This window comes from Gorilla gorilla, chromosome 14 (genome assembly GCF_029281585.2).
Source record: "Gorilla gorilla gorilla isolate KB3781 chromosome 14, NHGRI_mGorGor1-v2.1_pri, whole genome shotgun sequence".
Classification (NCBI taxonomy): Eukaryota; Metazoa; Chordata; class Mammalia; order Primates; family Hominidae; genus Gorilla; species Gorilla gorilla.
In genome coordinates, this window is record NC_073238.2 from 60,756,179 (window position 1) to 60,771,456 (window position 15,278).

Consider the following 15,278-nt stretch of genomic DNA (forward strand, 5'->3'; position numbering starts at 1 on the left):
TGCAACCTAGATGGAAAAAATAGCCATAAATGATACCTTAAGAACAAAAAGGACTAGGAAGTAGACAATATAGAGAATTGTTTTTAATTTTTTTGGTGTGATAACTTGTTTCTTATCCTTATTTTTGGGATATACTGAATTAGTAAAGGGTAAAATGTCATGTTCAGTGTGTGGAAATTGAAGGAGACTAAGGAAAACACGACAACTAAATTCAACATGGAATTCTGAAACAGATAAAGGACGTTATTGAAAACCTGGTGAAATCTGAATAAAGCCTGGGGTTTCATTAATAGGACTGTACCCCATACTACTTTCTCAGGTTGAAACTATGATTATGTAAGATGTTAGCAGTAAAGGAAGCTGGGTGAAGGGTGTACAGGAACTCTCTCTACTATTTTTGCAATTCTTCTGTAATTCTAAAATTATCTCAAAGACAAAAGTTAAAAAAATGTATCCTAGAAGCTAGAGGGATTTAACAGGAAAAGCCCAAAATTATTTCTATGCTGTCTACAATCTGTGCTCCGCCTACCTCTGCAGCATGTTTTCTCCTCCTATTCTTACTCTCTGGCCACACAGGGTTTCTTTTACTTGCCACAGGCCCTTTGCACATGACGAACACCCCTACTTCTGTGGGCAATCACTTTCCGACGAAACCTCTTACTCCCAGCTTCTCAAGCTCAGATGAAGCTCCCTTGCTGTAAATCCCACGGCACTCTTGACTCTTTTGTTACGTACATCACTTTGTGTTACATACACTTACTTGGCTGATGAGTGTATCTTCCCTAAAAGATGATAAGCAAGCTCCCTGAGGGCAAGGCCACTGTACAAAAGTGCAGACACACATCTCCATACCTGAACAAGCTTAGGGAAATAACAAAAAGTTGGTGGAGCGATAGTCATATGTGTACAGTTTCTGACTCATGCATTCGATATTTACAGAAGTGCCAGGATACAGTGGTTAACCAAAGAGACATGTTCCCCACTAGATGTGCTGGGAAAATGACTCATTCAAAGAAAATCAGCAACAATGGTGATGCCCGTCAGGCATTATCATCCAGTGTGGGAAAGGAAGCCCAGATCGATTCCTGCTTGCTATTTTTATCTCTTGAAGTAGGAGCTCCTCATAGTCTTTTTCCTTCAAAAACCGACTATCAAAGGCTAAGGGAACTCTTTCCACAAAGCTCCTCTTTCCAGCCTTTTGCAGGTCAGACATACAGGTACCATCAGAGCAGAACAAGTGATTCCCAGTCTCAAGGGGGAAACTTGCATTTCTGACTGAGGAGAGCCCGAGGTTTTTTTTTTTTTTTTTTGAGACGGAGTCTCACTTTGTCATGCAGGCTGGAGTACAATAGTGTGATCTCGGCTCACTGCAACCTCTGCCTCCTGGTTTCAAGGAATTTTCCTGTCTCAGCCTCCCGAGTAGCTGGGATTACAGGAGCCTGCCACCCATGCCTGGCTAATTTTTTTGTATTTTGAGTAGAGATGTGGTTTCACCATGTTGGCCAGGCTGGTCTCAAACTCCTGACCTCAGGTGATCCACCCACCTCAGCCTCCCAAAGTGCCGGGATTACAGGTGGGAGACACGGTGCCTGGCCCAGGAAAGCCTAATCTTCTAGGCCTCAGTTGGCCCAGGAATGATCCTCTCAGGCTACCTCCTCAAACTCTCAGAGAAGTTTGGCTAGCTCCTTGTTAAGCCATTCCTTTACTCAACAAATATCTTTTGAAGACCTACTATGTGCCAGGCACTCTTCTAGAAGCTGGGAATAAAGTAATAAATATAACAGACAACACATGTGGCCTCACAGAACTTATAATCTAGTGTTGAAGACAGATAATAATAAGACATATTAGTAAAATATAAGACACTATTTTAGAAAGACTGTGCTAAGAATACAAAATAAGAAGGAACTTCTAAGAAAATATTGTGCAAGAAAATAAAGAAAAAAAATAAGGATGGGTAATATAAAGCGTTCATCGGATTGTCTGTGGCCAGCAGTGGGGCAAGACAGGTATTTTAGATAGGGCAGCAAGGGAAGACCTCGTGACTTTGGAGTGAAAATGTGAAAGAAGCAAAGGAATTAGTCACGGGGGTGTCTGCAGAGAGAGCATTTGGGGGAGAGAAAACCACAAACGCAAATATGTCGGAAGTGAGCCTGACATTTTCAAGGGGCAGCAGGAGGCCACGTGGCTGGAGCTGATGCCCAACAGGGAGAGAACTAGGAGGCTGGTCCTGGTGTCCTCGGTCCTAGTTGGTCACACAGCCTTGTCAGTCATGATGGACTCCTCATGAAAAAGAGGGCAACTTCTCTGAAGCTCTTATAACAACTTCTCATCAAAGGCATCTCTCACACAAGCAATGCGCTGCCCTACTTTGCTATTCTGGACCTTGTCATCACATAATAAGCAGGTGATCCATTATCCGTACTTACTAGGCTCCACTGGAGTTCCACAGCCGGCACAGAAAAAATTCTGGGCTGCCACCACAAGGTCCCTCCTGAATACGAAAAATAATACTAGTTACATTTCAGAGAAGGTCAATGGCACATTTTTCACTAATTAGAAAAGAAATTGCCATCGTGATACTTTTCTCAGCTAAGGGCCTTAACTTTGTCACTTTTCATTTGGGAAAGAAATAGATTTATTCAATACAATTTTCTAGTTGAAATCCCTGGGTCTTTTAAAGCTATGACTAATTTTTTTTATTTTTCATTTTTTTTCCTGAGACAGGGTCTTGCTCTGTCACGCAGGCTGGAGGGCACTGGCATGATCATAGTTCACTACTGCCTCAAACTCCTCGGCTCAGCTCAAGCAATCCTCAGCCGCCTGTGTAGGTAGCTAGGACTACATGTACACGCCACCATGCCCAGCTAGCTTTTTTTGGCTTTATTTACCTTTTTTTTTTTTTTTTTTTGGTAGAGATAGGGTCTCTCTATGTTGCCCACACTGGTTTCGAACTCCTGGCCTCAAGTCATCCCCCTACTTCGGCCTCCCAAAGTGCTGGAATTACAGGCATGAGCCGCCGTGCCCAGCCTTAAAGCTACGTCTCTTTAAAAGCTTCTGCTAGGCTGGGCACGGTGGCTCCCCCCTGTAATCCCAGCACTTTGGGAGGCCGAGGCAGGCGGATCATGAAGTCAGGAGATGGAGACCATCCTGGCCAAACCCCGTCTCTACTAAAAATACAAAAAATTAGCCGGGCGTGGTGGTGGACACCTGTGGTCCCAGCTACTTCGGAGGCTGAGGCAGGAGAATGGTGTGAACCCGGGAGACGGAGCTTGCAGTGAGCCAAGATCGCGCCACTGCACTCCAGCCTGGGTGATAGAGTGAGACTCCATCTCAAAAAAAAAAAAAAAAGCTTCTGCTAAAACCAAAGCAGAAGTCAGCGTCACTGATAACTCCAAGGGGTTTCTAGGGAGGTCTCGATGCCCGTGTACAGGGTTCCAGCTCCAGAGAGATCCAGAGACATGTTATACAAGGAAGACAGTTCAGGGAGGCCATACACCAAAAGATGATGCACTTAGGAAATTCACAAATGGATCTAAAGAAATTTAGACGAATAAGAGGTAACGTAAGACAAAGAAATCAAATCATTTCTGGTAAGAGATATTCCATTCCATTGAGGGATTTTCTTTCTTTCTTTCTTTCTTTTGTTGAGACGGAGTCTTATTCTGTTGCCCAGGCTGGAGTGCAGTGGTGCAATCTCAGCTCACTGCAACCTTCACATCCCAGGTTCAAGAGGTTCTCCTGCCTCAGCCTCCCAAGTAGCTAGGACCACAGGCATGCACCACCATGCCCGGGTAATTTTTGTATTTTTAGTAGAGACGGGGTTCTGCCATGTTAGCCAGGCTGGTCTTGAACTCCTGACCTCAGGTGATCCTGCCCACCTCGGCCTCCCAAAGTGCTGAGATTACAGGCATCGGCCACTGTGCCCGGCCTGAGGGATTTTCTATTGAACTGTTTATGCCATAGTTTTACATGTGACTTGGAAATACCAAGGAAATTGTAAAATTTGGTTACAGTTCAGGATCAGCAAAAGATGGCCAAGATAAAAATATGCTAAATCTCTGCCCAGGTGCCACAGTGAGGACCTAGGAAACCCCTAAAGAAAAGATATCCCAGGCTAAGGAAAGCAACCTCTCACGATGCCTAGACAGGGAGTTCTGCCCAAGCAGCCCCACAGACTTTCTTGGCATTCTCTCAAAAGAAGAAAAACAAAAGAAAGATCTAGTCTATAAGGCACCTCCGTGGGGCAGAGTCAACCTCTCTCCAGTCCCTTGGGCACAGTCAACAACCCTCACCGGTCCCTTTGTAACGCTTGGCAGTTTGCACACCAAATTGAATACAAACCAAGAGGGATGGAAAAATTATACTTGGTTAAAATGTTTTGTGTATAATCTTTGATCATAATCTGTCCTATAGTCTCAGAATAAATTACAATTAAACTATTACTTTAAATTTATAGGTTTATTTCCTTTTTTGCATAATCTTAGTTGTTTTGTCTTTTAGAACTTTTGTCACTTCTTAGAGAACAAACATATTTTTATTTACATTTTGTTACATTTCTTTTGGTGGTTTTGAGATCGAGTCTCGCTCTGTCACCCAGGCTGGAGTGCACTGGTGCAATCTCAGCTCACTGCAACCTCTGCCTCCTGGGTTAAAGCAATTCTTGCTCCTCAGCCTCCCGAGTAGCTGGGATTAGAGGGCTGCACCCACCACACCTAGTTTATTTTTGTATTTTTAGTAGAGAGAGGGTTTCACCATGTTGCCCAGGCTGACCTCAAACTCCTGACATCAGGTGATCCCTGACCCCCGCCTAGGCCTCCCAAAGTGCTGGGATTATAGACAGGTGTGAGCCACCGTACCCGGCCTCTGTAACATTTCTTAACTATAAGTGCTTTCCCTAAGATTAAATGTTCCTTTTTTAGAAGTTTGTTCATTCATTTTTATTTCACACTGATTGTTCTGGAAGATAAAGTGGTCCAGTCTTTTAAAATTATCATAGGCTGAGCGAGGTGGCTCACACCTGTAATCCCAGCACTTTGGGAGGCTGAGGTGGGCAGATCACTTGAGCCCAGGAGTCCAACACCAGCCTGGGCAACATGGTGAAACCCCATCTCTAATTTTTTTAAAAAGGAAACAAATTTAAAAAAAATTATTGTATATAATTTTTAAGTTTTGATATTAGCCACTTTTAAAAATCCCCTTTAAGCCTATTTAATTTTGAGTTGCTATGCAATATTCACAATTAGGGTTGCATAGCTGAATTCTCAACTTGTCAAAACTTACAGAGCCCCCAAAAGTCCATGGTAAACAAGAGGAAAAAAAAAAAAACCTAAGCCAGAAAATACAGCCAACTTTCCTTTCCCTAAAACAAATTTTCCTGTGTTCTTTAGCATATGTATTTTTTTCACCTACTGCCATAGAGAGTCAGGTGGGATCTGTCACAATGTGATTTAAATGGATTGGAGGCCCAAGCAACAGCCCATACTTACTTGAGTGGTGGATGAATATTAAATATGATTTGAAATCTAGGAGGAGCCCAGTCTTCAGTCCCTCTGATCCTAGACTTAAATTTAATTTCCTGTACTACATTCATACTGGATTCAAAGTCTTTTCGGACACGCTCTTCATTTACGACCTGCATAAGACATAAGATGATTTAGGAACAACTTAAGCATATTTCAAAGAATTTAAATTAAAGGAACATCTAAATGTATTTCCAACATTAAAATTTACCATGAAAAATTAACAGTGCTTTTAACTGAACTAAAGGGCATACCAAGAGCCCTCCACATCTCTAAAGCCATCTGCAAGAGAATTGCTTTAAACGCCACCCAGATGAGATCACTTTTCTTAGTATTTTTAGTTCATTTATTTCCAGACTTCAAATTTACTCTAAGTAGGTCATTTTGACCTGGAATGCATTTATGAATAGCAGAAGCCTCACCCCTCTTAGTCAACAGACTGACAAATGCTACCAATCAGAACCCCTATCATTATTAGTCTTCCCCAGAAACAGCTCTATTAAGACCATTCCCCTTGCTTACAAATGTTCAGTGCCTCCCCGCTGAACCACTGGACTTTCCTACTGTCATTTAAAATCCAAACTTCTCAGCTGGGTGCAGTGGCTCATGCCTGTTTTCCTAGCACTTTGGGAGGCCGAGGTGGGTGGATCACTTGAGGTCAGGAGTTTGAGACCAGCCTGGCCAACATAGTGAAACCCTGTCTCTACTAAAAATACAGAAGTTAGCCAGAAATTGCTTGAACCCAGGAGGTGGAGGTTGCAGTGAGTCGACCTTATGTCACTGCACTCCACCCTGGGCAAGAGAGTGAGACTCCATCTTAAAAAATAAATAAAATAAAATAAAATAAAATAAAATCCAAACTTCTCAAATTAGCATTCTACATCCTCCACAATTTGGCTACTATCATTCAAACCTTATTTCCATAAAGAACAACCTCTCAGACACAAATACTCACAAACGGGTATTATCCAACTGCACCGAATCACTCTGCTCAACGGCATAGCATGCCCCTCCACTTTTGCTGCAGCTTCCTTTTGCCAAGAAAGTCCTCTCCCAACCTTCCTACCTGCCACAGTTCTGGCCAGCCCGATACTTAGCTCAAGTTCTGAAATCTGCAGTCAGCCTTCCTAAGTTCCCCTGGTAAAATTAAACACTCCTTCCTCTGCACTTCGAGGGCATTTTCCCTACCCCTGTTTTAGCCTTTGTCATAATGTTCTCTACCCTCAGAAGGCTGCTTGCTCTCTGACAGCAGTGAGCAGTGTGTTCCATGAGGGAACCAACATGTACTTTCCAATGAGGCAGCCTGGGCATGACTCCTGCTTCACAGCTGACCAGCCCTGCTGGGAGGCTGGGCCCACCACCTAAAAATAAAAATAAGGACAGCCTCTACCTAACAGGATACTTATGAGGATTAAAATGTGGACTGCTGGCCGGGCACAGTAGCTCAGGCCTATAATCCTAGCACTTTGAGAGGCCAAGGTGGGCAGATCACTTGAGGTCAGGAGTTGGAAACCAGCTGGCCAGCATGGTGAAACCCTGTCTCTACTAAAAATACAAAAAAGTTAGCTGGGCGTGGTGGCATGCGCCTGTAGTCCCAGCTACTTGGGAGGCTGAGGCAGGAGAATCGCTTGAACCCAGGAGGTGGAGGTTGCAGTGAGCTGAGATTGCACCACTGCACTCCAGCCTGGGTGACAGAGCAAGAATCCATCTCAAAAAAATTAATAAATAAAATAAAATAATGTGGACTGCTGAGCACAGTCTCTGGTACACAATAAGTACTCAACACATGCCAGTTTCCTCATTCATTTTGAGTCTCCCCTAATATCCAGTGACCATACAAGGAAAGACAAATGTTTAAAGTGAACAGGGCAGGCAAAATGAGGATTTAGGAACTTTCAATTCAAAGTCAATTTTTTTTGATACTTACAATCGAGCCAGCTGCACTCAGGGAACCTGCCAGCTGAGAATTAACTACTGACAGTATCCAGCACTTCTGGAACACGCGGAACAGCTCTTTGGCTAATAGTTCTGCAGAATTGAAGTCTGGCTCATAAGTGACACTGAAATGTAAGACATGCAAATACTGGAAAACTATATTCATGAGGAGTATGTTCAGGGTCTTCCTGAGGTTTTCAACTGTTCTTCCCAGCCCCCAAAACTCAGAAGAGGCTGTCATATGAGATGAAGCATGAATCACTCACCAGGCATCTTACTCAACGTAGCTCCTGCATGTTCAATAAATAAAGCATCTTTTATTTACTGAGGGCACTAAGACTTAGAGGTGTGGTGAAAGAGCACTGGCTTTAGAGTCAGAAGACCTGCATTCAAGCCCTACTTCTACCTCACAGCCTTCGTGTCCCGAAGCACATCCTATATATAAGTCTCAATTTTTGTGTCTATAAAATGAGGTTTAAAAATACACAAATATATGGTCGGGCATGGTGGCTCACACCTGTAATCCCAGAATTTTGGGAGGCTGGGGCAGGCGGATCACCTGAGGTCAGGAGTTCAAGACCAGCCTGGTCAACATAGTGAAACCCCATCTCTACTAAAAATACAAAAAAAAAAAAATTAACCAGGTGTGGTGGCAGGTGCCTATAATCCCAGCTATTCAGGAGGCTGAGGCAGGAGAATTGCTTGAACCCAGGAGGCGGAGGTTGCAGTGAGCCGAGATTGGGCCATTGCACTCTACCCTGGGTGACAAGAGCAAAACTCGGTCTCAAAAACAACAACAACAAAAACATAAATATACACACACATGCATACATAAAATTCACCCAACCTGTTTAACTGAAATGAGGATTAAATGAAAATGCATACAAAAGCCTTTTATATATTGTAAAACACTATAGAAACTTTGGGGGTGATTGTTTCATTTCTAGGTGATACTCTCCTAGATTCATGGGAACAAATCACTGGAACTAGCTAAAGTGGGCCCAGAATGTCAGAGGCCTAGTGTTCACACTGCCTCAGAGGTGACAGCCCAAGGGTCTATGTGCACTGTGCACGGAAGACAGATACCTCCTAGAGGAGCTGCAGGAACAGCTACAGGTTTCTGTGATATCATTAAAATCTCCAAGCTCTGTGGGAAAATAAAAGAAAGAGTGGTGAGGTCTTTTAGTCTGTTTCATTTAATCGCAGTCCATTTTATAAGAACACTAAAATCACTCCCTGCATCTCAGAAAGAGCAAATTATTCAGCATCTCCATGCTTCAGGTTCTGAGAAATGGACGGAACAGATAATGAGAGGACAGATAATGATCAAAGATGGGATTTCATCTGAAATTTCACCAAAATATAACTGAGAGGCCAAAGGATATCCGACCATAATGAATATCTGCTTTTTCATTCAACTCTACAAGTGAGATGAGAGATTAGCTATCCAGACATTTGAAACAAGAACATCTTTTATATATATATATATCAGGGCCATAATCTGATTTTGGAAGAAGTTGGTTTGAATGCCACTGTAACGTAGTTTTGTGTGTGATGCATGTTAGTGTGTGTATGCGGATGGGATTGGGGAGGCAGCCAGTCACATCCAAACAGTTTCCAAATCTTACCTAAAATAACAAATTCATCAACATCGCATTTGCAAATCTCTTTCACATCATGGTAAGTACGTGTTTCAGTCACTGGGCTGACCTGTAACACAGCACAACCTAGACAAAGAAAGGAAGGAGGTTTTTACCAATAAGAAGAAAAAGAAAAACTGTACAACCTGCAACACCCAACTAAATAGAAATTGGGAAATGAAGAGGGCTAAAAGTTTAAGAGAATTAAACATTTCAACTTACAGAATTAAAAAACTGGGGAACTATTTGTGTGTTCTTTTTGCACTCACTATGATTAAGTGCCTGTAGTCCCACTACTCAGAAGGCTTTCATCACAAAGAAGCTATCTGCAGTCCATCCAACGTTTTAAAATATTGAAACATTGAAAGCATCTAAACGTTTAATAATAGGAAATTGATTTTGCAAATCACACGATTAAATGCTATCATTTAAAAATGTAAATCTGCCAGGGGCAGGGGCGTGCACTTGTAGTCCCAGCTACTCAGGAGGCTGAGGTAGGAGAATCACTTGAGCCCAGGAGTTCAAGTCCAGCCTGGGCAACATGGCAGAACCCCCGTCTCTACAAAAAATACAAAAAAATTAGCCCAGTGTGGTGGCCCAGCCAGCACCTGTAGTCCCAGCTGCTCAAAAGACTGAGGTGGGAGAATCACTTGAGCCTGGGAGGCGGAGATTGTAGTGAGCTGAGATCATGCCACTGCACTCCAGCCTGGGTGACAGAGTAAGACCCTGTCTCAAAAAAAAAAAAAAAGTGAAAACTATAGCAACATGATTATTAATACTATTAGTATGAATAGTATTAATACTATTAATAATACTGATAATAATAGCATTAATAATCATTATATTATTAATATAATTATATAATCATTGTAAATATAAATTTGTAAAACTGTCTTCATTTGAATAAACATAGGAGAGAAACACAGAAAAAGGAATACAGTTGCTTAAGGAAATAGCCTAGCCCATAGTTTACACAGAAGTTATGTGGGCTGGGCACGGTGGCTCATGCCTGTAATCCCAGCACTTTGGGAGGCTGAGGCAGGCGGATCACAAGGTCAGGAGTTTGAGACCAGAGTGGCCAACAAGGTGAAACCCCATCTCTACTAAAAATACAAAAAAAATTAGCCAGGCGTGGTGGCAGGTGCCTGTAGTCCCAGCTACTTGGGAGGCTGAGGCCAGAGAATCGCTTGAACCTGGGAGGCAGAGGTTGCAGTAAGCTAAAACCACACCATTGCACTCCAGCCTAGGCAACACAGACGGACTCCATCTCAAAAAAAAAAAGAAGTTATGTGAAGGGTTTTGAAGTAGGCTGGCTGACTTTAAGACAGAACCCATTCTAGCTGGGTGACGATGGACAACCACCACTTCCAGCTGCAGTTTCCTCATGGATAGAATGGGGGTAAGAGCACCCATCTGTGTTTTTCACTGTCTTTTGCCCATCATCCATAGTAACGTACAATTTACATTGTGACTTAGTACAGACACAATAATATGTTTAACTGATAAAAAAAAAAACTTTCAGGAAACATTGCTCACCCTCAGTGAGATGCACTCTGCTATTTTCTACCCTTGTTTTTTTTTTTTAATGTTCTCAGGACCAACTGGCAGTTTGAGTAATACCAACCCACCTCATGGAGGAACATCTATTGCCACAAATGTCACAAGAGAAGTACTTAATAAAAGATAAATATTTATATTTGGAGGATAGAAATATTCTTAATTTTCATTTAACATATTCATATTTATTCATGTTTTCTTAAAATTTCAGCTACCATCAATTTACACCCAACCACTATTTATAAAAATACCTATTTCAGACAAGGAATTATACTAAACACAAATACAAAGAAGACAATTTCTCAGCCATCTAAGAGTTTAAAATCTCATGAAGGGCTGGGTGTGGTGGCTCGTGCCTGTAATCCCAGCAATTTGGGAGGCCGAGGCAAGCGGATCACCTGAGGTCAGGAGTTTGAGACCAGCCTGGCCAACATGGTGAAAGCTCGTCTCTACTAAAAATACAAAAATTAGCTGGGCGTGATGGTGTGCGGCTGTAATCCCAGCTATTTGGGAGGCTGAGGCAGAAGAATGGTTTGAACGTGGGAGGTAGAGGTTGCTGTGAGCCGAGATCACACCACTCTACTCCAGCCTGGGCAACAGAGAAAGACTCCATCTCAAAAAAAAAAAAAAAAAAATCTCATGAGGGAGCTGAGATACTAACAGACCTAAACCACATACACACACAAAAAAACACAGTTGCATTGCATGGGCCTTGAGAAGTTCTGAGGCAGGGGTCTGCACTACACAACTCCAGGGAAAGACGAGCATGCAGATGGCACTGGAGCATCCTGGAGCACAACCTGTGTTTCATTCCACATGGATGGTGCTCCTCCCCTGGGATACAAACCAGGGAACATGTCACAGTGACAGTGGCAGGACATTGCTTCTGAAGGATGCGAAGGATCAAAGACCTGATGTGTGGTTACTGGGGGAACCCACATTTCAGGACATCCTTCCCAAAGCCATGGGGGGAAATGTCTGCCAGCAACTATACACAGTCTAGTTCAACTACAGCCCACCATCCAGCCAAGGGGAATGGCAGGAGATTCCTGTTTAAAAGGCAGGAAGCAGCCGGATGCCACAAGGCTAAAAATTCCAGAATAAAATGTGGCAAAAGGTCGGCAAGCCATTATAGAGGACAAAAAGTTGTGATCCAGGAAGACAGATACATGCAGGATCAACTAGGGGAAACAAGTTGAAAGTAAAGAGAGAAAATTAAACCAAATCGGTATTAAAGAACTAAATTGTAGTCCTTACAAAATGACTAGCCAGAAGGCTACTGCAGCAGGCCAGGTAAGGGATAGAAATGGGAAATGGATGGAAGAGAAGTGATTACGACTGAGAAGTCAGGATTGATTTGTTTACTAACTAGAAACGGGACAGGAGCACAAGACCACAGAAGAAGGAAGAGTCCAGTATACTACATAGGAATCACTCCTTCTCCACCCACATTCATTTTCTCCCTACTGGTAGCCTCAGAGGGCATGATCGTCCATATCAGATTTCCCCGCCCCCTGGCTGCATCTGACCAACCAGTTATGGACATCTAACCAAGGTAAGGCCCATCAGGTGCTCTGTCCTGGGATCTGGACTGAGGGTCCTGCAAAACTGAGTTGTTGAGCTGTGACCTGGCTGAGTGGTCAGGAAGACTGCAGAGCTGAAACTAGATGCCAGGGGTGGGTAGAAGTAGGTAGGCTACAGAAAAAGAATGAAGCAATTGCTAGAAAAGAAGAGATGAGAGGCCCAAAGTCCCCGAAAAGATAGACACTGGAGCTTTGTCTATACTGATCATATGTGTCCCAGATATATTTCCCACCACTGGGTTCAGTGAGAATGTTCTATATCTTAAGACAAAACAACCCTTTTAATTTGAGCCAGTTAGTGCATTCAACAGGTATTTGATCATATACCTATTCTGTGCCAGGCATTATGCTACACACCATATGGAGTGAGTTCTTCCTTTGTTATTGAGTATTACTGATTAACGTGTAGTAAAGGAAGTCAAGAAGAAAAGCAAGCTTTAGTGGTTTTCTTTGGAAAGAAGGGGATTGTGAGACAGTGATGGAGAGATGACTAGTTTAGACATATTAAGTTAGAGGTTAACTACGCCCACCTTTATGTTGCAGTGAACATATATCAACAATGAATAAAATGAAGCATTTTAAGTCACCCAGAAATGAAGTATTAAGTCACAGGTCCTGGGCGGCCAGCCAGACGGACAAGCCTCCAGCCATAGAGAGCAAGCACTTAGAAGAGATGTCCAGGACTGAAAATATAGATTCAGGAGATAATAGCTGAGAAGGAATAATTGAAGGTGTATAGTAGGTTAAATCTGCCAGGAAGCAAATACAGATTAAAAAAAGAATATAGGACTGGAGGCAGGACTTAAGAAATGGTAAGAAAGTAGCAAACCCTAACATGAGCTATCGGCTTAGGCACTCGTCCCTCGGGGAAGAACCCCCAGGTCCCAGAGTGAGCCGAGGCACTCCTCCTCAGTGACAGTGACGCACTGTGCTGGGTCCCCACCTCTGTTCTACAAGTTACCCCACAGGGCTTCCCGGTCCCATGCTCCAGCACGCAGACTCCTTGAGGGAAGGAGCACACCCTGCATACTGTTGATGTTCAGCACCTAGCACAGCACAGGCCCATTACTGAATGAAAAAAAGAAGATTCATTGGAAAAGGAAAGATGGTGTAAGAACAGCTAGGAGAATGCCATGTGACAGAAAACAAAGGACGAGGAGACATCAGCCACTTTTATTTCCAGTGAAAAAGAAAAGTAGGATGAAGTCCAAGATTAAAAGAACAAAACAAAACAAAACATAGGATTTGACAACTGAACGGAGCATGATAACCAATCCTGACCCAAGATGGCAGAAAGGGTGAGGATTACAGAGGTTACTCAAGAAGTTTTTAGACAAAGGATTTAAAGACATACATTTGTCCTCCTTTATCTGCAGTTTTACTTCCCATGGTTTTAGTTACCTGCAGTCAACTGGTCCAAAAATATCCAATGAAAAGTTCCAGAAATGAACAATTCTTAAGTTTTAAATTGTGCACCATCCTGAGTAGGATGATGAACTCCCACACGTCTTGCCATGTCCCCTCTGGAACATGAATCATCCTTTGTCCAGCACACCACACTGTATATACTACCCACCCACTAGTCACTTAGTAACCCTCTTGGTTACAAGAACAAAAAAAAAGTAGTGTATATAGAGTTTGGTACTATCTGAAGTTTCAGGCTTCCACTGGGGGTCTTGGAATATATGCCCCGTGGATAAAGGGTAATTATAGAGGAGATATATGTGAAACACATAACATACAACTTCCTCATATTTGCCCAACTTGCCTTCATAGCCACTGTATGAAGAAGTAGAAGACACAGACTCTTGCTTTATGTTGGTATCAAAAGTCATTTCAGAGTCAGGCTGATCACTCCCAAGTAACCCACTGACTTCTTCTTTACTCCAGCTCTCTGTCTGCTGTTGACTCAGAATGTTACACTTCATTTTCTCCATTGCTGATATAATCATATCTGCAACATAAAAGTGGGCATTTTCCTGCAGAAAAAGAAATCAATTAAAATACAAGCATAATCAACTTTTTCATGGAGGGTATATTAGATTTGAAAAATCAATATGCTCTATTTAAGTGGAATTAATGCATATCAGTATAAATATTCATTTAACTGAGTTACCATAGGTCACTCTATGACTTATAGCACACATTGTCCAGAGACATAGATTCGGCTTACTATAATCAACGGACAACTCAAGTTGGATTTCTTGTTATACAAAACCTTAGGTTGGGGGAAGCCTAATGCCAGACATCATTCATCAATCACAGAAAACTTTCTAGCTGAGCACAGGCACTGCCTCGGAACCCTTCTTAGCTTAGTGTTTCTGGCAGTCTCCATCAATCAAATGCTGAAAGGAAACCTATTTGTAATGATTCATCAAATTGAAGTTTCCAGATTTAAATCAGAACAACACTATCTAAAGGATTAAGACTCTATGGTTAAAAAGAAAGAAGATAGCATTCACCTTTTCTACATCAACAGGCAGCACAAATACCTCTGGTGAGAAGGAATTCAAAGAAATGGTTCTTCTACTGACTTGAACAGCACCTGCCAATATAGCAAATTGTTAAAAATGGGGAAAAGGGAGTTTAAAGATTACCTAATAAAATAAAACAATTATAGGAAGTGGCTTTTAAATAATGTAAAAAAATAAGCACAATTCTAGAATAAATTAAGATGACAGGAAAAGAAAGATCTTTCTGATGGCAGGTCTTACAGATATTGCTTTAATGATGACCATTTCTAGGAGAGGCTGTTGGAGTAACTGGGAGGTATCCTCAGCCACCAGAGTGGAGGAGACCAATGAGGAAAAGAGGGTAGAAAGAGAATAGGGTCCTGGGAAATCCCAACACGGGCTGGGGTAGAGTGAGAAGCCACAGTCCAAAAGCAGGGTCCTAAGGATTATGAGATCGCTTCTCTAACTCATTGTGATTGATCTTAAACTTCCTTTTTTCTTCTTCTTTTGAGACAATATCTTGCTCTGTCACCCAGGCTAGAGTGCAGCGGCGTGATCACACTTTAGTGCAGCTTCAACCTCCTGGGC

The 15,278-nt window shown here is 42.4% G+C and overlaps 1 protein-coding gene across 18 annotated transcripts in view; it reads right to left on the bottom strand.

The window, feature by feature from the left end:
• Positions 1-1,284: 1,284 nt before the first annotated feature.
• LOC129526151 (protein associated with UVRAG as autophagy enhancer-like) overlaps positions 1,285-15,278 on the bottom strand; it is an 82,007-nt gene continuing 68,013 nt past the window's right edge. For all 18 annotated transcript variants that reach the window (XM_063697364.1, XM_063697355.1, XM_063697366.1 and 15 more), the window contains 7 exons: positions 14,700-14,782; positions 14,006-14,216; positions 9,086-9,184; positions 8,544-8,604; positions 7,450-7,582; positions 5,490-5,635; positions 1,285-2,494 (listed from right to left, as the gene is read on the bottom strand). In XM_063697364.1, the coding sequence (XP_063553434.1) occupies positions 2,416-2,494; positions 5,490-5,635; positions 7,450-7,582; positions 8,544-8,604; positions 9,086-9,184; positions 14,006-14,216; positions 14,700-14,782 (812 nt within the window). In that variant the 3' untranslated portion in view covers positions 1,285-2,415. The remainder of the gene's footprint in view (positions 2,495-5,489; positions 5,636-7,449; positions 7,583-8,543; positions 8,605-9,085; positions 9,185-14,005; positions 14,217-14,699; positions 14,783-15,278) is intronic.